This window comes from Carcharodon carcharias, chromosome 13 (genome assembly GCF_017639515.1).
Source record: "Carcharodon carcharias isolate sCarCar2 chromosome 13, sCarCar2.pri, whole genome shotgun sequence".
Lineage (NCBI taxonomy): Eukaryota > Metazoa > Chordata > Chondrichthyes > Lamniformes > Lamnidae > Carcharodon > Carcharodon carcharias.
In genome coordinates this window covers 16,142,954-16,168,515 of record NC_054479.1, presented here as the reverse complement: position 1 = coordinate 16,168,515, position 25,562 = coordinate 16,142,954, and the positions used below count along the sequence as shown (strand labels likewise).

Below are 25,562 nucleotides of genomic sequence, written 5' to 3'. Positions count from 1 at the left end.
CAAATATGGCCTCCTTTGTGGCCTATACAAGATTAAAATAATAGTTTTGGACATGCAGTCATGAGTCTTGGAGCCCTATACTCGTACAGTCCCGATAGCCTAACCACAGGTGACCAATTATACTGGGGAAATAGTGTGCACAAGGTGCCGGTACCATAGAAACCAGTCACATAAGCACCAGTTGTAACATGTGAAGTGCCTTGGCTTTGTTGGGCAGTTCAATGGATTCTTGCACCTTGCTAACCCCTTGTGTTTGTGGAATAGGCCCTTGTGGCACTTGGATTAATTAAGGCCTCATCAAGTTAGAACTGTGGAGAGGGAGAGAGTGAGAAATGCTCAATCAAAGTTGACTGTTAATCTGTAGGCTGCTGTATAATCCTCAGTGCCCGAGCACCTATTTTGATTTCAGCCCATCAAGAATAGAATTGATTAGCTTCAGTCTGTTAGGGGAATCAATTGAGGATCTTAAGATTGAAGTCGAGATGAGAGAGCTGACCTTTTGTGGTTTAACCAGGCTTCATGTATAGCGGGTAAAGCATCTTAAATGCCAAAGTACCCGTTATAAATGGTAGGGATTGTACTTGTCTTGATTTATTGGTAAAAGTTGCCTGATAATTGGAAACACCCAGGTTGTTTTACCTTCCCTACATTTACTAAACAACTTTTAAAACAAAGGAGAAAGTTCCCTTATTAAATTGGTTCAATTTTACTTTTCAATTCTTGCCATGGAGATCGTGAGCCACCAGATCTGCAGACAAACTGTTCTACTTGACTACCTGTTTAGGTCACACATTGAAGTACCCAGTCTGAAAGTCATTCGTCTCAATGCTTTTAAAAATTGAGGATGACCTCTTGCCTTTCCACTTAGCAGCAAGTCCCATCTGAATCAATTGCTGGGAGCTATTCGATGGTGATGGGGCCCAGCTCCTTATCCCCGTGACTCAGAAAGCTTTATATAGATGCAAATCAAACCGAACTTAGCTTGCACTCCTGATGACAAACATGCCTGCAAGGCTGATGAGGCATAGATAACTCCCAGAAAGGGCATGCTAGTGTGTTAGACAACCAGGTCACATTGTTCATTACTCCTGACTAATATGTTATTCTTAAAAGGAACCTAGAAAGAGGAGAAACATGACATTTCAACATTGCTTCTCACCTAATGATTACTGCTATGTACTTTCAATTTTACTGGATTCAGGTCAAATGTTTTTGCTGGGGGAAGTGCTGGTTTGAAAAATGAACTGCTGTGAAAGTGTATCTACTCCGAAAACGCTAAGCTTGATATTGAAAGGGCATTTACTGTGATCTGCTGCTAATTGTGGATAAACATAAAAGAAAACGGAAGATTTGCATTTCTTACCTTCTTGCCTTCCATGACCTCAGGATGCCCCAAATCGCTTTACAGACAACAAAAAAAAATTGCTTTTGAAGTGTTGTCTTCATCGTTGGCAGTCCCTCCATTTGAGGATGATGGTCCACCCCAGGTCGCAGGTTTCTGCCATCAGTCTTCTTGTGACTGAACAGGCCCGGAGGTCTTTCAGCGCACAGGGCAGGGCGTCCCATAAGGTGGTGGGACCAGTGTGCAGAATTGACTTCCCATACAGGGAGGGAGGTTTTTTGAAGTGGAGTTGCTATTGTAATGTAGGAAACATGGTAACCAATCTGCACACAGCAAAACCCCCACAAACAGCAACGTGATAATGACCAGATGATCTGCTGATAGTGATGTTAATTGAGGGATAAATGTTGGCCAGGACACTGGGGATAACTCTCCTGTTATCCTTCGAACAGTGATCTTTTATGGCCACCCAAGAGGGTGGATGGGGCCTCGGTTTAATATCTCATTTGGAAAAACAAGTTTGTTTGCTGTGCACAAATCAGTTCGGTAAACGTGAGGCTGTTTGGACACTTAGATGGACATCAAGTTATCCAAGACAAAGGGGTAATGTTGGTTGAACATCGTTTGGTTTGGAATTTTTGAATAAATGAACTTTAGTTTCACAAAACGAGGGGAAATTATCCAAAATCTTGTCCTAAACCTGGTATCCTTTTGCTTTCAATGGTGAACGTTGCTTCTCGCTGAGCCTGAGCTCTTTAATCAAGTTTGCAATCAATGTTCTGTGATCAGCACCCAGTATGCCCAACCAATATAAAGCGACAATCAAAATGGCCAACAGAAGGTGAAAGTAGGCAGTCAAACCATTAGAATGTGTCTGAGGGGGCTGTGGTTAATCTGTACAATGCTCTGTTCAGCACGCCTTGAGTGCTACATCCAGTTCTGAATGCCGAGAAATGAGAGAGGCTTTCAAGAAAATGGGTGCAGAGAAAAACCACGTGGGTGGTCATCAAGTTGGGGGCTGGAGCTATGAGGAAACACTGGAAGAATGGAAACTTCTTACCTTTCTTACCTTGGAAAGGAGGTGATCTGATGCGAGTATATAAGAAGGAAAATTATATGGAGCAGGTTAACCTAGAAAAATGACAGAAAACTAAGGGGCACAGGTTCAAACTAGTAAAAGGTAATTTTAAGGATGAGGTTTACACACAGAGAGTGATTAACACTTGGAATGGGTTTCTAGGCAAAGAGGTAGAGGTGAAAAATTTGGATTGTTTAGGAAAGAACTTGATGCTGCAATAGGCTGTTCTGGGTGATAGAATTAAGATGGGCTGAATGACCCACTATCATTCCTTATCCATGAGTACCTTGTGATTTTGAGACTGAATCCTAGCATCAAGGCGGCTATATCATGAGGTGACTGCGCGCCGCTGAACTGAAAATCTAAATGACACGCAGTAACATTGGGGATGCATGCCCGACATCACACCGCATCATTTTATACCCCAGCAAGCCGGCCCTGCCCCCACTTGCCGAGCCGAAGATTCAGAGCTTGGGCTTTGTAGCTTTGAGAAGAATTAATTGAAAAGCAATTTGAAAGAGGTACAGTGCGTTAAGGACAGGAGGGGGATTAATTTAATTTAAACAACCATGATTTCTCCTCTCACTACCTGTCCTTAAACAGAAAGGTGTTTTTGATTTCTGATTTCCCCTTTTATAAATAGTGGGGTGTATTCCCCAACCCTTCAGTTTGGAGTGATCCAATCCTTTATTAATAACCTCACAGAAAACTCGAGATAAAGTAAAATAAGAGGGTTGGTTTAGTTTACACACACACAAAATGCAGGAAGGGGTTTGTCAACGTTCAGCCCTTTTTGCTCTCAAACAATAAAAGAGGGATAAGGGAAAGAAAGGGGTACAAGGCAAGACTCTGATAAAAATAAGAGTTATGGTTTCATGTGAGCCCAGAGTCCAGAATCAAAAGTCCAGTGGTGTATTCCTTCAGAGATTAGCAGGGTGTCTGTTGCAGGGTGATCCATCTTTCCAGATGTGAGGAATTCCACAATGGGTAAGGGCACATAGAGATGAATTAGCCTTGAAGGCACAGGTACAGAAGTTCCAATGTTCCAGTAGTTCACAGTGCAGCCAAGGGCCAGGTAATTTTAAATGTGGACAGAGCTCTTTCTGCTTTTACCTGTTATATGGTAAAACGGTAGACCATCTGGGTTCATGTCTGCACGGCAATATTACAGGTTCTAGCCGCTTGGGGGAGGTTATGTAACATGCCTCCCACTTCTTCTCCTGGGTGTTGGACAAAGGATGTATTTTCCCAGGTCTGTAATCTTGAGGTGTTTAATAGAGGAGTCAGGGGGGTCCCTTTTATCCTTTGCAGACATGCTGTATCCATTAGCTGGAGCACTGCCTTAGAAATGCAAAGGAGGTTGGTGCATTTCTTTGTGATTTGATTGCCAGCAGCCATAGGAGCATTTGCACCTCTTTAAAGATAATGAGGTCCCTACTGGTTCCTGAAGGTTAGAAATTCCTCTGGTATGAGCCATGTTTATTGAGCGTAAGGTCTTGTCCATTTTTAAAATAAAAATAATGATTTTATAAAGTAGCCAGGTTGACATAGATATATATTCCCCTCCTTGCCTTCTGACCAGGACAAGTGTATGAAAGTAAAAGTAAATCTGAAACACCACTTTAAACTAAACACTGACATTGAAGCAGGAAGCCACAGGCTCAACCTAATAAAAGCAAATTAAAGCCTAAAATTAGTTCTTTTTCACACACACAGAGTGCTGAACACACGGTGAAGCCAAAACCTTGAAATCACTTCAGGAAGCAATTGAGTGTCGTGATTGAGTTGAACAGTCTTTTCTAATCCATGCCTTCTTATTTTGTAGAAATGTAAGTGACAGAGGAACTAAAATTAGTTTACAGTTTTCAGTGCCGTTTAATCTGCAATCATATTTCACTTCATGGAGTGAGCAGTATTCAAACAGTACTGAATTGCAACATTTATAGCTTGAACAATTGGACTGAAAGAGTTGACAGTTTGGGCTGAAGCTGCACAATTTCGAGGAGGTCAGGCTTATTTTCTGTGATAGGCCTGATCCGTTATCCTGGCACTTGGTGGGGGCCACATAAAGCAAAAATCATTAAAAATGAAGATAAACATTGTCAAGTCTTTGGTGATAATCATTAATTACAGTATTGCAGCTTCAGAAGTACTTCAGTGGCTGTTGTAAGGCATTTTGTAACATCCTGAGGCTGCGAAAGGTGCTATATAAATGCACAATTTTCTTTTCTTAATTAGTACTTTTTTTTTTGTTCACCTTAAATTATTCCTCTGTTTACATTTTACAGATGTAACTGCTTGGACATTTTTTAATATCCATGTTCTCCCTCTTTTTTCCCCTGTCGTGTTTGCACAGCACATTTTCTTTTCAAACCCTCCATTACAATTTCTCTGACCTTCCATTTCGGCAACAGCCTGTATCCCTTGCATTTATTTCTCTTCGGTATATATTTGTCTTTCACATTTAGTATGAAATTAGCCAACTGTTTAAATAATGAATAATGAGGAAGCTGCTGGTTGAATTTAAGAATTAACATAATGAATGGTTGACTGGGCTTATTAAATGATTATTGGAAGAGATTTTGTGTTGCTAGCTATTTACAGCACGAGGTGATTATTTTTAGTGAAAATTGCTGAGTTGATTATGAATTTAAGGAATTCCTTTTTGGCAGTATGTTTCATGCCAATGAGCTGTTGACGGCAAGTAGTTAATAATGTAATAATTGGGTGGTTTTATTAATTACCTGTGTTTCTAGCATTGAGTCCTTTGTCATCCCTTCTATTCTCGCCCTTCTGATCCCCATCTGTGGCTATTCCAGATTAATTACTGATGGCTTTGCTCCAACAAATAGCACTCTGAAGTCCCAAAGCTCTTTCAGGTTTTTTGCATCTGCCGATTTCCATAACTGACACCATCTCAATTCCTTCCTCCAATTCAGTGCTCCTGCTCAGAAATCAGGCTTGTATTTTCAGGAGATTTTCCCTGGGAATTCTGAGTTCATGGGGATTTCCGTGGGCTGGGAGGAACTATCCTGTAGTCCCCAAGCACTGATGCCAGCCCATGAGGCTGCTGTGTAGAAAGGATGTTTGACCACACAAATCTTTTACTAAAATGAATCTATTCACCTGCTGTTTTTATTAATTTATTTTCATGGGATGCGGGTGTTGCTGATGAAGCTAGTATTTATTGCCCATCCCTAATTGCCTTTGAGAAGGTGGTGGTGAGCTGCCTTCTTGAACCGCTGCAGCCCATGTGGTGTAGGTACACCCACAGTGCTGTTAGGAAGGGAGTTCCAGGATTTTGACCCAGCGACAGTGAAGGTGATATGGTTTCAAGTCAGGATGCTGTGTGGCTTGGAGGGGAACTTGCAGATGGTGGTGTTCACATGCATCTACTACCCTTGTTCTTGTGATGGAGGTCGCGGGTTTGGAAGGTGCTGTCTAAGGAGCCTTGGCGAGTTGCTGCAGTGCATCTTGTAGATGGTACACACTGCTGCTACTGTACGTCACTGATGGAGGGAGTGAATGTTGAAGGTGGTGGATGGGGTGCCAATCAAAAGGGCTGCATTGCCTTGGATGGTGTCAAGCTTCTTGAGTGTTGTGGGAGCTGCACTCACCCAGGCAAGTGGGGAGTATTCCATCACACTCCTGACATGTGCCTTGTAGATTGTGGACAGACTTTGGGAAGTTAGGGGCCGAAATTTTCTGGCCCCTTTGGCATCGGGTGCCATGGTGGGCGGCAGGGAGGGGACACAATATGGCGAAAAGCCAAAATCGGTTTTACGCCATCATGAAGCCAGTTTGTGATTGTCTGCTCCACACGTCAATGGCGGCCATGTTTCCCACCACTGCACATCAACAACCTAATTTCAATACTTTAGCATCTCATTATAAGCCCTGCTCGTCCGACACATCTCTCCACACGGGATCATCTGGGCACGTTGGCGTGGTTGCATGCTGATGTGTTTCACAACTGTACATAAGGGACATGTACCTGGTGGCCTGCACCCCGCTCGGGACTTCGAGGTTTGTTTGCCTACCTTGCTTCGGGCAGCACTCATGATCATCAGCGCCAGGTTCACAGGTAGCACCGCATCACTTTTAGGGAGGCTCACAGGCAGGTCTCTACCTACCAAACCAGCCATAAGGTGGGGGTGGCCTTTCATTGGCTGCAGGGCTAGGGCTTGCTTGGGGAAGTGGCCTCAGGCAAGGGAAGAGGCTGCAGGGTGAGGGCTGTACTGGGGAAGGGGGGGTATCCCAGGGTGTGTGTGGGGGCACATGTTGATCTGTGCAAGTGACCTCAAGGTGGTGAGTGCTGAGGAGGCAGAATCCAGAGGAGATGAGGTCAGATGGAAATACGAGGATATGTGTGAAAGAGTGAGTGAGATGCCAGTGAATGTGTGATGTGCTTGTGACTGTGTGAGTTTAGAGTGATGAGGTGGTTGCCTTACCCTTGTGGCGTGGATGAGATTATTCATCTCTTTCTGCACTGGATGGCCAACATCTTCTGTGCAGCGTTGGCACTGACCTTCACTGCCACCGCCTCCCAAGCCGGAGTGGTGAGATTTCTGACCCTCCTGCGGCCAGAGCAGGGTAGAGAACATCACGGTGAGCTTCCAAAAGGTATTCCAGTGAGGGGTCACTGAACTCTTCTTGGCTTTCGGGGCCATGTCTTCACTGGAGCAGTCCTGGGCTGCTAGCATTGAGAACTGTGCGCATGGCTGCAGTTTAGCTATGGCGCCCGGAGTGAGGAAACAGTGAGGTAACAGCATGGGGGAGATGATTGAGAGGCTGGCAACCAATGAGACAGTGTGTTTCCTGTAGCTGCATAATTAATGAGGCAGGAAGTAGATGATACGTAATTTACTTAACCTCTCTTCTGCTCTCCTTTGAGCTTAACAATAGCAACAATCTTTAATGTAGAAAAACACCCCAAGGAACTTCGCAGGAGGCATGATCAGACAAAATTTGACACTGAACCAAAGCCAGAGAGAAGGACAGGTGATCAAAAACTTGGTCAAAGAGATTGGTTTTCTTTCTTTTCAATTTTGTGACCATCACTGCCCAGGAGAAAACTGAGGAAGACATTTTTGAAGATTCAAAGGCTTTTGTAAATCCGCTGCACGCTCTATTAATGTCAGATCGAATGCCCTCCCTATTCATTCACTATCAAATATAACACTCTCACTATTGCATTTTGTTGCTTTATGTTACCTTTAGACAATACACGCAATGTCAATTGCCAACAGCTAAATTGCCACTTGCCTCCCCCCTCCCACCCCAAATACCGGCCTTACCTCCAGGCACAAATCTGCATTTAGAGTGAAGTCTGAATGGAACAACGAGCTTTTAAAGTGGTTAATTTTGAACTCTGTTTGGTAACTGGCATTCCACAAAACCCGACTGACTTCAAAAACAGCAGCGGAATTGCTCCGCAAGTCTCTATGGACAGGATCTGGAGGAGTATTGTGTCCTTTGGTCATACTGAACCAATCTGCTTTGAGTTGCCTTTTCTTAATAGGAGTATTTGGTCCCCTAAGGTGTTTGGGCTGATTTGTGATTTTAGTCTCCATAAGGTGGATTGATTGCGAGGGCTGGTTGATGAAATTTCTTGGTGGCCTCTTCAGGGGAGGGGAGGAGGGAAATTTAGGAAATTTGGCAGCTACCAAACCAGGAGTTGGGCCTACAAACCGCAGGGCGGGGGTTGCTGCCATGAAAGGACTGACAGCGTGTAGATAGACTTTTTTGTGAGGCCAGGAAGAGCATTCAAGTTTCTTATGGCCCCAGAGTAATCTGTGACAATGTGAATTTTAAACCTTTTTTTTGAGGCCTACAGCAGTTAAGAACTGTTGTTTCAGCTGTCCAGGAGGGCCTGGAGAGTTGCACTGGGGTCCTAAATGTGTTGTAGATCCATAGGTTTAGTATTTCATTAAGTCTACTTCCTATTCTGTGTGAGAGCACTGGCTGCCTGTGTCAAGGCCTGTTTACTGCATGGGCTGAGGGGAGCTCACAAAGTGGCCATAATTATAAGTAGGCCAAAGGTCTGATCAAAATTGGTCTGGGTACCTAACCAGAGCTTTATATCTATTCAACATAACTTATCTGCTTTTGTACTCAATGCCTTTACTTATGAAGCATGAGATCCCAGATGCTTTGCTAAATACTCTCTCAATATCTCATTCTAACTTTAAAGACCCCCATGTGCCTGTGACTGTGTCAATTGATGGCTCTTTCACCCTTCCAATGAGCAATCTATTCACCACAACCCTCAGACTGCAGAACGTGCTGTGTAATATTTTTCATGTTTCAATGAAATGACTCACAATTTTATCATATCAGGGTATTAATTGTCTTTAAAATGAATATTTGCATTCAACATTCATTTATCATTTGCCTATTTGTGGTCTTTCAGAATATGTGATGAGGAATTGCAGGATTATATCTAATTGAAACTCCATTCATAATATAGTTCATGAGTTATCTCATCCATTCATGGATTGTAAACTGTTTCCAACACCAACTCATCTTCTATCCTCTACTTAGCATCATAGCAGTTTAAACTTCATCTGTTGGAGTATCTTCTGCACCTATCCAGTTGGATATTTTAGAGCCAAGTATGGTGGGGGCACATCCTGCCCCCAAAAGCCACTTTCAGTACCTCTTATAGGCCACCAGGACTGTTGAGACACAAAGCCACGTGGTACCTCCCTGCCCGACCCGATTCAGATCAGGAACTAAGTGAAAAGGAGCTTCAAGTTACATCATTTCTTACTCATAAGAACCAGAAAATGCTGGAAAACACTAAAGTCAGGGCAGCACCTGTAGAGAGATAAACAGAGTTAATGTTTCAGGTCAGTGACCCTTCATCTGACCTCCGTGTCATTGCTTACTCCATGCCTATCTCCCCTGCCATAACTGATTATGCTTTTTAATTATATCAGACATAGTGGGATCCCTCTGGTGGCTTGTGTGAGTTTTACCATGAGGCTTTGCTGAAGCCACAGTCCAGAGTGATTAACGTGTAATTGTATTCAATGCATTTTGACATCTCTTAAAATCAGATTAGCCCCATCAGGCCCACTTGTTATTATTCAGTATGATGCCATCTAGCTTTATTTTTAAGGAGGCAACGTGCCTTTTTTATTGTCCAGCCATAAACTGTAAATTTTTGATGTGCATCTTTTAAACAGGCCATATTTAGAATGGATAATTAAATTGATGAGTGCCCTCAAGCCAACATCCCTGGATTATTTTAATCATTAAAGTCCAAACTAAGATGTTGTCAGCAGACATCAAAACTTACCTAAAACCAGGAAGGGTATTGGGGTGGGATGAGTATGGGATGGTAAGTCAGGGTGGGCTGGGGAGGGGTGAATGAGGGGGTAACATGTTCTGTTATTCGTAGCAAAGCTGTAAGTGTGTATTATTTGCACTCATTGGCAACAGCAGACGGAGGTCATCTTCCCTACATATTTCCAACAGGTATTAAAGTAATGTGATTAAGGAAAAGGGTCAGCTTTCATTTTCTTGCACCTCGATAGAGATTTAGGTGTTCTATGTGAGAGGGAGAACAATGAATAGAGGCTCTAACTTCTTGTTTCTCTTTTTTATGTGCTTGATCCTTCCATGTTCCACCAAGTTTGTGTGGTTAACTACTAGTGATATTTTAATGTTGTGCCAAAGATTTTGAATTTCATTGTGTGTCTATAATTTAACATGATTGTCCTTCATGCACTATACAAAAGCCATTAGGCAGTGGCCTTTGACAGTTCCCTCATATGTTAAGAAATGATGGACCAGGTTTCACTGTCTTCAAATTGCTCTAAATAGGTTTGCCTTTGATGCCTCCACTTCCATAAAAATATAAAACTCAAAATATCGAAATTGTCCTAAATTGTTTGCACAGTGGCTCTGCGCTGATGTTACTTGCAGTTAAGCTGAAAGGGAATGGAAGGCTTTGAGTTTCAGGGAATCTGAAATTTTTGTCAGACAGATGCAGTGTCATGGATGATAACATGAGCCAATTTTAACCTTTATTCACTCAGGTTGTTTGGAAAGCCTTTTACACAATTGGTTGATGGTAGTTAGTGATTAGCGAGTAGGCCCTTGCAAGAAGCAGGTGCCCACATGACCAGGCACCAATTAAGTGCCAGTAGCATTGCAGTTCTTTGTTTGGTAATCTGTGCAGCTGTCAGACTTGGTGCATTTTAATCTGAACATGAAAAATTCCATGAAATCATGCACTGTGCCTCACTGATCACTACATTCAATGGTGAAACCAAGTAAAATTGTTAAATGGCAGTCCGAGAAACTAATGCACAGTGCCGTGCTTTCCACTTACTTTGCTGCTGGCAGCCAAACCTTCACTAGAGGTTTTATTTTAGCAATCCTTGGGGCTGAGTATCACATTTAAAGTTTTTATTTTGAGGGACTGGATTGTGCTTTCACCTTCAAGGCCTGAATCTGAAACCAGCCCAGGCTCATGTGATGATTAAAACCTTTGCTGGCTCTAATGATTTCAAGTGTTTTCAGTTCAGCCTTTAATTAAGCATTACCTGCAGCATTGCCCTGCACACTTCCTTCAGTCTTATGTTCTCACACTCTCTGGTATAGCTACTCTGTTGCTTCATCCTTACTCCACCACCCCCATCCCCATTTCAATGCTGGAAGCAGCACAGTTGACCATGCTCTTCCTAAACTCCTTTGTCTGGCTGCATCTCATTCCACATTCCAAACTTGTGAACACACTTTCAGTTTACCTGACCCTCCCTGGTGTGGCATCTCGCAACATTTCTCTATATTGGAAGCACATTAGTACATGTTGCTGTTATCATTATGTGCGACGAGCTAACTCTTTAAGGCATCAGCTATGGCTCAGTTGGTAGCATGCTTGCTTCTAAGTCATAAGTTCCTGAGTTCAAGTCCCCCTTTGGGGCTTGGGTGTAAAAATCAAAAGCTGACACTCCAGTGCAGTACTAAGGGAGTGTGGCATTGTTCAGGGTGACCAACTTGTGTGGGATAGAATGAGAGACAGCCTGTCATGGAGGTCCATATGAGTGGGTGGGTGGGGGTACTGCCAGAGCTCTTGGAGCACACAAATGTGAGGGGGGTGGGTATTGCACATGCATGGTATTTAAAGGTCTGAATTACAGGACTAGACAGCCTTCCCAGCACCATGCAAAATGGGAGAATGGACTCAGATGTAGGATGATCCTGTAAAATAAAGACAGTCAGCCACCTTGCCATTGTTGGAGCTGCTGCCTTTTGGATCAGGTGTTAAAACGAGGCCCCTTCTGTCTGCTTGGGGGATGGAAAAGATCCCATGGCACTATTTTGAAGAAGCATAGGGGAATTATCCCTGGTGTCTCAGCCAATGTTCCTCCCTCAATTAACATCACAAAATATAGATTATCAGGTCATTATCACATTGCTGTGTGCATGTTGATTGCCATGTTTCAACATTAAAACTATACTTTCTACATCAAAACTGAACTATACACTTCAAAAAAACAGGTCATTGGCTGTAAAATGCTTTGAGATGTCAACTGGTCATGAAAGGTACGATATAAATGCAAGTCTTCCTTTCATTAATAGCAGCTTTTATAATGTATAAATTTCTTAGATTAAAATTGAGCAACCTAGATGAAGGGCCGAGGTTGGAAGTAGTAGGACAGAAGACAAATTAAACAAAGTAGTGGATGATGATGTTAAGCTTGGGTTTTGGAAGGTTGTAGGTGGTATGAAGAAGAGTTGACCGAGGAAGGTAAGAAGCTCTACAGCCCATTGTCCCTGGGAAGGAATCAGTGCAGAGGATGGTATGAGGATTTCAAGAGAGTAGATATGTAAAGAAGAGGACGTCATACTGGGAACTCAGGAGAAAGAAGGAAGGAACATTTAGAGGAGCAATGACCATAGTGATATCATTAAAATTGACAGACAAGAAAGATTATGATATTGAGAAACGTTGCAAAATATCAGTGAGATAAGATTCGTTGATCGATCAGCAGACTAGTATTTTCTTGTATCCTCCCCGGAAGTTTGCACTTGATAGCAGTAGGGTATGCATCTTGTAATTCTACTAGTGGCCACTGCAATATTGAATCTCCGCAAATGGTGAGATAACACAACTTTGTTAGACTTAAGTAAATGGCTGAATTTTTTTTTACAATTGCAGTACTAAAACAAAAAATACAATTTTAAAGATACGAAAAGAAAATGCCACCCTCCATCGGACCAAAAACCTAACTCACAGCCTCTGACTAGCAGCTTGGCTGCATTAGAGTGACACATGGTCTTTCAACTCACCTTCAATAATAAATGGAGGGAGTCATCACTAGGAGTTATTAAGTGTAGGAGCTGCAGAATTGTCTTCACCCTGTTCCATTCAATCAATGTTTTCATGGAGAGAAAATAGCACTGTTCAAGTTTTCCTATTTTGTCTGACATTATTTTTGTGTGCATCACTAGTCTAATCATTCTGTTTTTTCCCCCCTTTCTTTCTTTCTCCTCTTTCACCATTTTTGTCTCTTTGGAAAACTCTGCATGACTTTTTCACTCGCCATGTAGTTTGATGTCTCCATATCCTTCAAGTCGTCTGAGCACGAAGTCCATTGTGTAACACGCCTCGATTAAACCATAGGAACATGGCTGTTTCCTCACGTCTAGCACTATGGGAACAAAAGGAAAGTTACTCTTCCTGGTCGCAGGTTCACTTTCTGCATGCAGTAGAGAAGGTGGAAGTTGCACTGGCTTTTGGAAGTGTGAATAAGCTTCTGTTAACAAGGCAACAGATGTTCCTGCAAAATGGTATGGGGTTAGACACATGGGCTTGGTAAATTCAAAGCCACTTTCAGAAAAGAACCCACTTTCTATCAGAACTTCAGTGCCTGTCCATGTGACAGTGAATCTCAGATTCGTAACAGCTGCAATCTCATTTAGGGAACTTGGCAAAACACTATAAAGTGGCGCAAAATTTAGGCTTCTCCAGGGGGGCAGAATTGTAGGCTTTTTGGTTATACAATCATCAAGTATCAGATGTTTAGGCTACCGGTCACCGTTTTATTCCCTCTTGTTATTCACATGCTGTTTTCTAGGCACGATAAAGTATCTTTCCCAGGACATCTAGATGTTTTCTTGGTGTTTTAGATTTTGTACCAATATGGCAGCCATAATGAAGAAATCAGTATGCTATTAAGCCATTTACTATTTTCTCTTTCGTAAGATTGGCTACTTCTAGAAGAGACTGCTGTCTCGATCAGCAGATTCTCTTCACCTCTATTTGCCCAATGCTTCCCCAGACCACTAGGATCCCAACATCCTCATTGCCACCTTGAGCTATTTGAGGTTACCCTCGCCCTCTACTCAATGTTTATTTTAGACGTTACCCTATTCTGCCGTACCTGTCTTGGATCATCAATTCCATGTTGGCTGTCTTGGTGACTGGGTCCCATCTGTTTGAAACGCTATCTGTTCTCATCACTGTTCCCTCCACTTGTCCTGAATGTGTGTCCCTCCAGGCTTCACAGATGCTTGGCAGCAGAGAGCAAAGTCTATTAGCTTTTCACACTTCATAACAAGTCAACTGGCTGCTCCTCGCTAACCTGATGCACCCAAGTGGTGTGAAATTCTCCTGCTAGTGTGAGTCCTTACAATGGTGCTTCCTGCAGAAAGTTAGTGAAATGCTTGCTGCTGAGTAAACAATGAACACAGCTGCTGTCTGCAATTGATAGAATCAGTCATAAGCTCTGGGTATAATAATGATTTGAGTATAATCAGGTTAACTCCAACTTCTTTGTATTATCATAGCTAATTGGTTGATTAGCTTAGATGGCTAGTGTGTAGTTCATGGTAAATGCCAATAGTGTGGGTTCAATCCCCCTTCTTGGTTGGGACCTGCCTACGGTGCCCCTCAGGTTATATAATTGTCTAGTTAACGTTTCGAGTCCATATGACTCTTCATCAGAACTAAGAAATGTAGAAATGAGGTGAAATATAAGCTGGTTTAAGGGGGGGGGTGGGACTTGTGGAGCTGGATAGAGGGCCAATGATAGGTGGAGGCAAAGAAGAGATTGCCAAAGATGTCATAGACAAAAGGACAAAGGGGTGTTGATGCTGGTGATATTAGCTGATATCACCTATTTCTACATTTCTTAGTTCTGATGAAGAGTCATACGGACTCGAAACGTTAACTGTATTCCTCTCCGCAGATGCTGTCAGACCTGCTGAGTTTTTCCAGCTATTTTTCTTTTTGTTTCAGATTTCCAGCATCGCCAGTATTTTGCTTTTATATAATTTTCTAGCTCTCTCTAATAGAAAGGGTTCCTATGGTCCTTTTTGGACGATGGATAATTAACTACCTAGCAAGGCAGCTCTAGATAGTGTCCATGTAGCGTGCAATAATCTCTGATGCCCACTGACAAAGAACATTGAATAGTGTTAAACTGATACTTTTCTAAAAACTCGGTGACTTCTGGAAAGTAGGGGTTATTGCTCTGAAGGCCAAAGGACACCAATTTCAGTTCAAGTTGATTTATTTCATTGATCTACAGAGCTACTGGTCATTGTTTCACATCTTGACATTCTTCCCTACCATTGGGCTACACATGTCTTGCCAGGAACATTGTATTTGGAAAGGCCAGTAGCATTACAGGAAGTGACGGTGATGCATATGGTCCATCGTTTAATTTCAACAGTGCAACTGACCATTGCTGAGTCTCGCTAAGGCCAGCAAGGTAGTAGGAGATGAGATACTGCACTGCTGTTCATTGTTGTTCATTCCAGGGTTCAAGAAGATTTGAGCTTCAGGGCTGAGCTGTGGGACTTCACTTCACTGAAACCAGGGACCCAAATCTTGACTTTACAATGCCAACCTGTTAGTGGAATATCTAGTGCTGACTTTTGGCTGCCTACTTCCATGAACCCTGAGAAATTTTAGTTTGATTTGCAGAATACAGTCACTTTTCCAGTCGCACATTGTGACACAGATTACATTTGCAAATCCAATGTGTCTAATCTCATCAGTGCATTCTGATTCAGCTTTGCAACCAAGATGTGAATGCAAGATTGAATCTGTGACATCCTGTATTTCCAATCGGATTGCCTGGTTCTGCTCTCTGTGGTGTTTAGTCTGTCTCAGCGTTGCACGCATCATGCAGATAATTTTGAATCAAATATTTTGTAAGTAATTGGATTTTGGCAGCTTCTTCAATGTTTACCTAGCAGCTGTTAACCTCCTCAGACAGTCAAAACCCAAAAGTGAGCACTCATTCGTTTTGTTTAAAATTCAGTAGAGTTTCAGAAAGAGTTTTTAAAAATGAGATTTGGATTAATGGTAAATTGGATAATTTTACATTCCTATTACCTGAGGACTTTTTCTCCCTCTTAACACCCATGGACAATTAATGCAAATGGGTTCTCCCATTCAGCAACATAGAAATTTGCAAGGAAATGGGATCGAGGTAGGAAGAAAGGGTTGACCATTAAAAATGGTGATGAAGATATCCCTACATTAGTCATGCGCTATAATTGCAGATGCACCAGACGTCAATAAGCAAATTCAAGTTAATGTCATCAGAAATATTTGTTAAGAAAGAGTCCCATTGAAATATTTAACTACCTCCCTCTTAACTGATGTGCATTTCTTGCATTTCACAGTTTTTCTTACTGGTCCCCAGGATTTGTTGCCTTACATCCCCTGACTTTGTGTCTCTCATATTTATGGTACCGCGAGCCGGTGAATAATTTCTAAGATAGGCTTACGTCAGAGGCGCTAATGACAAGTTGTCGTCATTTTGGCCAAAGACATCATGACTCTTCAGTTTTATTTCAATATGAATCACGTTGAACATCTGATAACAATCTGAGAGACCTTCTCAACTCCTGGTGCCACCATCACAAGTCTTTATGTAGTGGGCACTGAAGGTATGAGCCACATGTGTTATTAAAGTAACTTGCTTTTTAACACAGTTTTATAAAAAGATCTCAGACAGAACTATGAACTACGCCGGGAATCTTCAGCTGAGCTTCCCACTCAGTTATATGTGTGGGTACGCTTTTGAGGTTGGGGTTAAAGTACTTTCTTGAGTATGGCTGAAGTAACAGTGCTCAAGACCTGCCCTGAGATACTTGATGCTGACACTAGCACCAGTAATAATTTTATTATATTTTTTTTAAAGAAGGAAATTGTGCTTGAGATCCAAATTATTATGAATCTGTTTTGCAGACGTTGGGGTAATGTGAAAGGAAACCCAGGGTCAAAGACTGACTGTCTGAGTGGTAAATCACGTTAAAACATCTGCCAAAGGCTTGAACTCTGCTTTGCTAACACCAAAATGTGAGGCCAAAGCTTTGTAGATTATAATCAGATAATTCATAGTGCTCTATTTTGTGCATGTATGAATTAAAATAATAAAACCAATGCTTTCAAAAAGTAACTCCATACAGGGAGAATGCTGTTTATCCACACTGCTCCGTCAATCAAAATTCCTGGTTGTCCTGCATCACTTGCGTTTTCAGGCACTCTTAGGATCATTTTGTAAGAAACTGCTTTAAGCGTGGAGTCTTACTGGTGGTGAGTGCAGCTTGGAAAATGAAGCGGTGGTGTCTCTCTCTGCTGATCTCAGTACGGTGTACATGGTGGGTGGGTACTAATTTGGGTTGTGCCTGAAGAGAGTCAGTTGAGCTGTGTGGTGCTGGTGGCCACAGATCTGACTCTGGTGGGTAATTGATTGACTATATAAAGTTAAGTAAGGAGGAATGCATGAGAAGCATATTGACCTGTGCGATTTCCTCCCCCTCCCACCCTTATTTTTGCATTGATTGTATCGATGCATTGACTTGCCTGGTGATACTGTGCACACATGCAGTCGGGTCTCTGATCTTCTCACATATCCCAACAGCAGGATTTTCTGTTTGAACAAACAACATCCCACTGGAGAGGTAAAACTGGGTCTGTGTTAAAGGCTGTTTATCTGTCTCAAAAGCAGACCTCTCCTGTGTCTGTGAACATTAGTCATTTCAGCTCATGTTGTACCATCCCTCATGCCACAGTTCCATTGTTCAGTGGATCCGATACATTTGTGCTGTCAGCTGTCAAACTGTCAATCCACTTTTGTTGTCGTGGAGATTTAAATTTGATAAACCATGGTAACAATACACTGAATTGGTGTAATTCTGCCTCACATTCAACCCAAAAGAGCGGGCGACAGAGTGGAGAAAGAGACAGATTTACTATTCCTGTTTGTGAAGGAGAGGTGTTGTCTGCCAACTTTTGATATCAAGAGAGCCTAGGTTAAAGGTCAAGGCTTATAAGATGCAGGAAACTGCTGAGGTTGAAAGGATGAGGTAGAAAGATGACGTAACTCAAGACATGATGATTAGATGATGCCAAACTTGGGTTTTGAAAGTTAGAAAAAGGATGGATGAAAGTCTGAGCACAGTAAAGAGAAACACAGTTTGGAGTTTCTGGGAGAAATTGAAGTAGAATAGGGGCTAATGTGATGAGTCTTGATTTTAGCACATTGAGGATGAAGCGAGGAGGAAGCAGGTGTGGGGTGGAATATTTATTGACAAGTGGCAATGATGGTGGGTGGCATTGCCCATCCGTCAGTTCAGGCCTGGAGCAGCCTGAGCATTTTACCTACCTGAAAAGGCATTTTCCTTACATTATTTCTTGTACTGGCCTGTCTTGGGGATGTCTTTGGAAGATCCAAGGCCAGAAATGTTCAAGTGCCCTAGGTGATATTTGATCACCCACGCTTGTGCCAGGTATATGCACAGGTGCTTCCTATGGGTGCTCTGAATGTGACCAGTAATCATAGAATTATAGAATAGTACAACACAGAAGGGTGCCATTCAGCCCATCGAACTGGCATATTAAAACCTAATCTGACCAAGTAATGGAGCTTAAGTATTGTCTTCAATACTGGCAGTTCCCCTGAAAATGTGTCCGCACTTCCCATAAACAATGCAGCATTCTATTTCCCATCCTCATGTCCTGTTGGATGAGAACCCCCTGAATGGACCTTAAGGGCTAATTATAAGATGGATTGGGCAATGGGCACCAGCTCTCTGTTACAAAGCATTGGTGAGAGATGTGCTCCGAAGCTGCTTTCTGTACTCAGCATGTTGTGCAATGGCTGTACCAGAGATTATGTGAAAATTAACTGATGTCTGGATCATGTTTATGTGCTGGGCTGGGCTGGGGTCGGGGGGCGGCTGGTGGTGGTGGGGTCACAAACTCTGAGGTCTCAAAGAATCATGGTGAACTATAATCTAAAATGGCTTTTAAAAAAATAACATTTTTGACCATGTCAAACTGGGGTGTTAAAATTTACCTGAAGCCCGCTGGAATAGTGAAGGGAGAGAAGAAAAGTGCCTCAGCACCACCTGATAATCTTTCCCTGCTTATCTCCCTTGTGTGGACAATGGACAAGGAGAGGGCCAGGTGGCTGTAATGCACTCTTCAGTTCAATAGCTCAGTGGTGCCCACTGTCTGGGGTTCTCAGGCAAAAGAAAAATGACTGCTTGGGCAAAGGTGACCACCAACTGTGGGCCCCTACCCTATAATCCACCCAGTCCTTTAAGAGAGAACGTCAGGGTGGAATAGCTCTGACTTTGGGCAACATTTGTGTTTGTAAATCTTCACCTGTCTCAGGCCTTATTTTCTTATTGCTTACTCAACTGAAAACTGTACTATTCGTGCTATCCACATCAGTAATTTGATTTATGTATTACACATATAAAATTTAAACTGCACACAAAATCCCTTGGATTCCTCTCAGGCCACACATTGACTATACCCTTCTCTTCACACACTTCCTTCCTCTTTCCAAGGCATTGACTTCTTGACTGGTTTTGGTTTTGTTCATCTGAATGAACATTGCCCATGTGTGAGCCTCCACTTCCGGTTGGACCCTGAACAAGCTCAAGAATGGGCCTGGCTGTGGAGCTCCTGTGCTTGAACAACCTTCCTGCCCAATGTTTGCACGTGAATAAGGACCACCTGATGATGCACTATCGGGGATCTGCTAGTTGGAAAAGTGAGAGAGTTGATGCCTTGTAGAAGGGGGGTGGGGGGTGGTGGGGAGAATGGGGAGATAAGACACTGAGTTTCTCATTGAGTTGGTTTGTTTATAATTCGGACTCTACTGCCTGAACCTGAAAGTTACAGAGAGCGCAGTGAGGTGGTGGTGGGGGAATCAAGCGCAACTTTTCTAAATTGGCTCTCGGTCAATTTGTGTAAAAATAGATCAAGGAGGAAGAGCAACCCCGTCCCCCTGTGTCACCAGTCTCCCCTGTGGCTACTGCAGGATTCATTAAGCAGCTTGTGCGAGAAACAGAGAAGGAAGCGAAAGAGGCACGAGAACAGGAAAAGGAACGAAAAGTTGAGCAACAGGTGAGTGTGCCCTCGAGGCCCACACAGAATGAAGTAGGTGGGAGAGAGAGGGAGGGCAGTATGGGAGAATCCAATCAAAGGGAGGATAAAGTAAGGTGAAGCATATGCTGTAAAATTTCTGATTAGATTTAGAATAATAGAACCTCACAGCACAAAAGGAGACGATTTGGTGCATTGTGCCTGTACTGACTCTTTCAAAGACCTATTCAATTAGTCTCAATCTATGCTTGTTAGTACAGAACTTGAATTTTGCTGTAAAAAGAGACATGTTGCTGAAGTTTTTCATCTTGCACTCATCAGGACAAATGCAAGAATGCCAAATTTCAAACAATCACAACAATTCATACTGCAGGAGAAAAGGGATGCTGATTGGTTTGCAAGTCAACTCTAGCTGAGGCGTTTCCATGGAAAAGGCACCAATTTAAGATAATCATTCGAGCTGATAATGTGGCTCATTTATACTTGCTAGAAGCGACATGCTTTTGCACGCAGGGACTGCTTCTCTGCAAACCTGAGGAATATGTTCAAGTCTGGCACATTTTTTTGAACTGGAACCTTGGGGAGCTTATATTTCCCCTTTGCATTCTCCATGGCAATTCCTTGGCCAATCAGAGTCAACTTGCCATCCAATCAGCACCGTTTCCTCCTGGAATATAAATTGTTGTATGTCATGAAGCTATTAATGTATATAATGTTATTGGAATTTTTTTTAAAATTTAGGTTTAGTCTATGGGTGTGTTGGTGTGTGTCTTAACCGGATTAAAGCCAGCTAGTCTGGGTGCTTTGATGTATAGTAGTTTTGAGATGTAAACAGAGGTTGGGTACATTTGCATTTGTTGAATAGAGCATTCAAGAGTGGGAATGAAACCTTTCACCTGGCTAGGAGACACCAAACAATGTTTATATTACTAATAAAATTGGTTCTATGAAAGGAGTTCAAAGGGCCTGGTGATACAATGAGAATTTACATTCAAAAGTAAGTGCTGAGTATAACCTGAGAGGATTTTGTGTGTGGAAGTCAGAGGCATGGAACATCAAAGCAGCTGTAAGCCTACAACTGTCTGCAAAGGAACCAAATTGAAAGGAACCGCATTTTGAATTTGTAAGGTGAAAATGCTTTGTCTGGTGCCTGGTTAAGTCTATTGGTTATTGTTGCCTGAGCAGAGATTAATTTGGGAATTTGTTAAAAAGTTATGATAGTAGTAATTTGTAGCTATGTGTATATGTTTAATTTGTTGTAAGTTAATAAATGTCTCATGTAATTTGAAATAAAACCTCTCTGGTGGTCTTATTCCTGAATTTAGAGCTGCAACTCAAAATATAGGTTATGACAGTTGTTTAAAGTTTCCCTCTGGGATTTTAAATAACTCAGCCTTTACAAACTGCTGGGTCATAACAGTGATCATTTGAAATTTGGCATTCTTGTGTTTGTCCTGACGAGTGCAAGATGCAAAGCTTCAGTAACATGTCTCTCTTTTCAGCAAAATTCTGGTCCCACTCCCTTGCTCTTTACCCAAGGCCCTGTAAACATTCCCCTTTAAGTATTTATCCAATTTCTTTTGGAATTTACTGTTGAATCTGCTTCCACCATCCTATCAGGCAGTACATTCCAGGTCATCACAATTCCCTTCACTTTGATATTGATTGTTTATGAGCAGAATTTTAATCATAATTGGTGACTGTGACTTACTTTTGTGAGTAAGTTGTTGGCAGGTGAAAACTGTCTTGAAAATAAGATAGTATATTTTTATTGCTTATGTTTGCCATTTTTTTCTGTCAAAGAAAAGTAAAATTGGAGTAAATATTTTAACGTCACTTGACTAACTGACTGTATCATTCCAACATTGGTTGGCAGTATGGTTGCCAACCTGACAGAATTATCTTGGAGTCTCTAGAAATTGAAGATTAGTCTCCAGATTAATGCATGCGACTGGGAATAAAATATCATAGAGACAATAAACAACATCTTTAAAAAATTTTCTTTGAACACTTTCATTTATTAGTTGTGAAAATATGGGAAAATGGTGGGGGGAAGGGCTGTTTGACTAACAGTCAGGATTAACCTAGTTTCTATTTGCTTTCCAATTGGCTATGGGATAGTAAGAGGCTGGAGCTCATGTGATGAAACCTTTAGGAATGCACCCAATCAGTGTTGGCAATCCTAGTTGGTAGCCATTAATTCTCAAGGCAATTACTATTCTGGGCAGTAATTGGCTGTTTCTGTTATTTTGGAGGAAGCTCACAAAACCACATCCTAATCACTAATGCCCTTTAGGGACCTGGTCTGGCCTACATGTGACTCCAGACCCACAGCAATGTGGTTGACTCTTAGCTGACCTCTCAAATGGCCTAGCAAGTCACTCAGTTCAAGGGCAGTTAGGGATGGGCAACAAACACTGGCCTTTTCAATGATGCCCACATCCCATGAAAGAATAAATGAAATGCAGTAAAACATTCTAAGGTACTTCATGGAAACATTGTTAAACTAAATTTGACATTCAGCCACATAAAGAGATATTAGGACAGGTGACCAAAAGCTTTGTCAAATGGATAGGTTTTAAGGAATGTTGTAAAGAAAGAGAGAAAGATAGAGAGGTTTAAGGAGGGAATCCCAGGTATTTACATACCTGGACATACCAACTTACCTATGTTAATTATTGGACTTGGCCATGACTTGAAAAAAAGATGAGGAGCATTCTGGCTACTCTGCTGGAAGCATAGTTTTGGATTTGACGGGTATAAGGACACTGTAGCTGGGTATAACTGCCCATTCTGCAAACTTTTTCTACCTCTGTTATTATCTCTATAACCTCCTTCAGCCCTAGGAACCCCGGAGATCTCAGTTTACACCCAATTCCAGCCTCTTGCATATTCCTGACTTTCATCACTCCATCACTAGTGGCTATGCCTTCAGTTGAATAGACCTTAATAAATACGAACAAACATATGAACATAGGTATGTCCAGGTATGTTAATAGCTGGAATTCCTTCCTTAAATCTCTCCATCTCTCTCTCTTCCTCCATGGCATCCTGGGTGACAAAGCTTTTAGTCACCTGTCCTAACATCTCTTTATGTGGCTGAATGTCAAATTTTATTTGATAATGCTTCCATGAAGAATGTTTTACTGCATTTCATTTATTCTTTCCTGGGATGTGAGCGTCATTGCCAAGGCCAGCATTTGTTGCCCATCCCTAATTGCCCTTGAACTGAGTGGCTTGCTAGGCTGTTTGAGAGGTCAGCTAAGAGTCAACCACATTGCTGTGGGTCTGGAGTCACATGTAGGCCAGACCAGGCCCCTAAAGGGCATTAGTGAACCAGATGGGTTTTTACAGCAATCAACAATAGTTTCATGGTCACCATTACTGAAGCTAGCATTAAAATTCCACCACAGTAGGATCTGAACCCTCGTCCCAAGAACATTAGCCTTGGACTCTGGATTACTAGTCCAGTGACGTTACCTCTACATCACCATCTCCCCTTAATTTAAATACAGATTATTGTTATGTTTATACGTACAGTATAGTATCGTGTAATCTAGTGTGATTGGCTCATTGCAACAACTAGCACTGATTTTGATTCCATGCCACACTTCAATTAGAGGTATAGTACCACAACTGATTAAAATTGTGCCATAATGGGACAAAAATATGTATTCTGGTTAAAAAGGGTATTTATTGTTTGGAACAATATTTGATTGAATTGTTGCATGTTTAAAGTGTTCTTGTTTTTCCAGTCTTGATAATCTTGTATGATGCTCTGTGCATTGGTAGATTAAGATGCTTTCATCCCACCCCTTTCATCAGTATTAACCTGAACCCTTCACCTATCTCCCATTGCAGCGACCAGCTAAACTGGATGATAGTGTGGTTCAATATTTTTTACATTTAACTCAGAATGAAAGCCAGCCGGTAGACGAAGCAATGGATAGAGGAACCCAGCTATTGGTAAATGGGCACCATAGCGATGGGCCTGAGGGTCAATCTGCGCCACCAGCAGAAACAAAGGCCGAGTGCAAACGAGCGAAAGTGCTGAGGAAACCAAAAGGAACCCAAGTGAGGGCACCAATGGCAGGAAAACACACCACAGAACTGGAAAACATGAGCAGTCCTCCTCAGCAAAACACTGGTTCATTCCCAAGCAGTCAAGGCCCAGTTGCTATGGAAACTAATCTCAGCGCGCAGCAGCCCAGCAGAAATGATGAGGATGGGAAATCTCAACTGGACGTGGGGAAGGTTACACAGGACGGGCAAGAGCCCGGTTGTCAAGCACCTGAGAGCCCAGGAAGGGAGAATCTAGCAGAAGGCACGGGAGAAAATCTCGCCAATCATGAAGCAAACCAGGAGACTGTGGGAAGTTGTGGAGAGCAAGTGGATTTAGAGAAGGTAATTTCCGTCCATAGCGCTACCCATTGCCCAATTCAGGATGTTTAAGTTTTCTAATGGCAGTAATCAGAATGTGGAACCTTACTCTAAGAATGCACTGAATGGTTTGCAGACCCTGCTAATGGAAAGGCTGGGGATCAGATTTTAAATTTTCTGAAGAGGAAGCTCAATATTGTGACGAATACCCCTTTTTGAATTTGACTGTTCTTTTACATATCAGTTTCTTAATGAAGTAAGCCATGTACTTTGGACCAGCTCACACGGTCAGAAGTTCTTGAGCTAACTTTCGTGCTATTAAATTGCTTCGAGTAAAGAGCAAGATTTTTAAAATCAGGAAAAGTTCAATTTTACTTTCTCTCATCTTTTGTGGCAGTAAGACAGGTATGAAATTTCAAAATTGAGCTTAATATATTCACCTTTTGCAGAAACCTTCACTGCTGAACATGGTCTGTATTACAGGAGTAATAATACATCAATTTGTTGTTTTCTTTGTTTGTAGGTGAATGGTGACGTTTGGTATGAGACTGACCAAGTCTGGTATGTCAACAAAGAAGGATTTGCTTTAGGTAACCACTCTATATTCTTGATAACCTATTAATTTGTGGATGCCTTGACAAAATCCAGATAAAGCTCTGAAAGGCATGAGCAATTTTGCTTCCAATTAATATATTGTTGAAGTATTAATGAGAAATTGCATGATTACAGCAGGGAGCTGAGCATCAGCTAGTTGATCTGAAGGGGGATGACATGCTCCTCTGTTGAGTAGGGTTGCCAACCCTCCAGGGTTGGCCTGGAGTCTCCAGGGGAAGAATTTTCCCCCCGTCGGGGGGGAAGTGCAGGAGCAGGTGTGGGCAGGCGCGCCTCTGATCGGCGCTCCTGATTTAGGGCGTGCCACCATTTTACGTGGGCGGGACAATTAGGGCCCGCCAAGTGTGACATCCACCAGGAAATGCTATGAGCTCCCTGTGCAGGCTGGGAGGGGGGGTGGGGGGGGGTGTGGTGGTTGGTGGGGAGTAATTCCCCCAGCTGGCAGTGCCCTAAGGTTGGACAGGCAGCCCTGTCAAAAACCTAAATTGTTTTATTAATGGCCTCAATAGGCTGTTGACAGGTCGGTGGGTGCACAGCTGACTTGCCTGCACCCCCTGCCGACCTGAAACTGGAAATGACACGGGGTGACGTCGGGAGTTCCACCTGAGGTCATCCTGTGTCGTTTTACGCGTCGGCGAGCGGGACCCACCTCCCCATTCACCGATCTAAAGATCCTACCCCAGGAATTGAAGATCAATCTCCAGGGCACTGCTGAGTACAACCCTGGAGAACAATCATCAGGACATTAAAAGAGATTTTCTTTTTGCCATTTTCTT

The 25,562-nt window shown here is 42.4% G+C and overlaps 1 protein-coding gene across 4 annotated transcripts in view; it reads left to right on the top strand.

The window, feature by feature from the left end:
* Positions 1 to 25,562, top strand: part of LOC121286299 (unconventional myosin-XVIIIb-like) — a 341,286-nt gene that overhangs the window by 27,340 nt on the left and 288,384 nt on the right. For all 4 annotated transcript variants that reach the window (XM_041203361.1, XM_041203360.1, XM_041203359.1 and 1 more), the window contains exons 2-3: positions 23,656 to 24,198; positions 24,698 to 24,764. In XM_041203361.1, coding sequence (XP_041059295.1) covers positions 23,737 to 24,198; positions 24,698 to 24,764 — 529 coding nt within the window. In that variant the 5' untranslated portion in view covers positions 23,656 to 23,736. The remainder of the gene's footprint in view (positions 1 to 23,655; positions 24,199 to 24,697; positions 24,765 to 25,562) is intronic.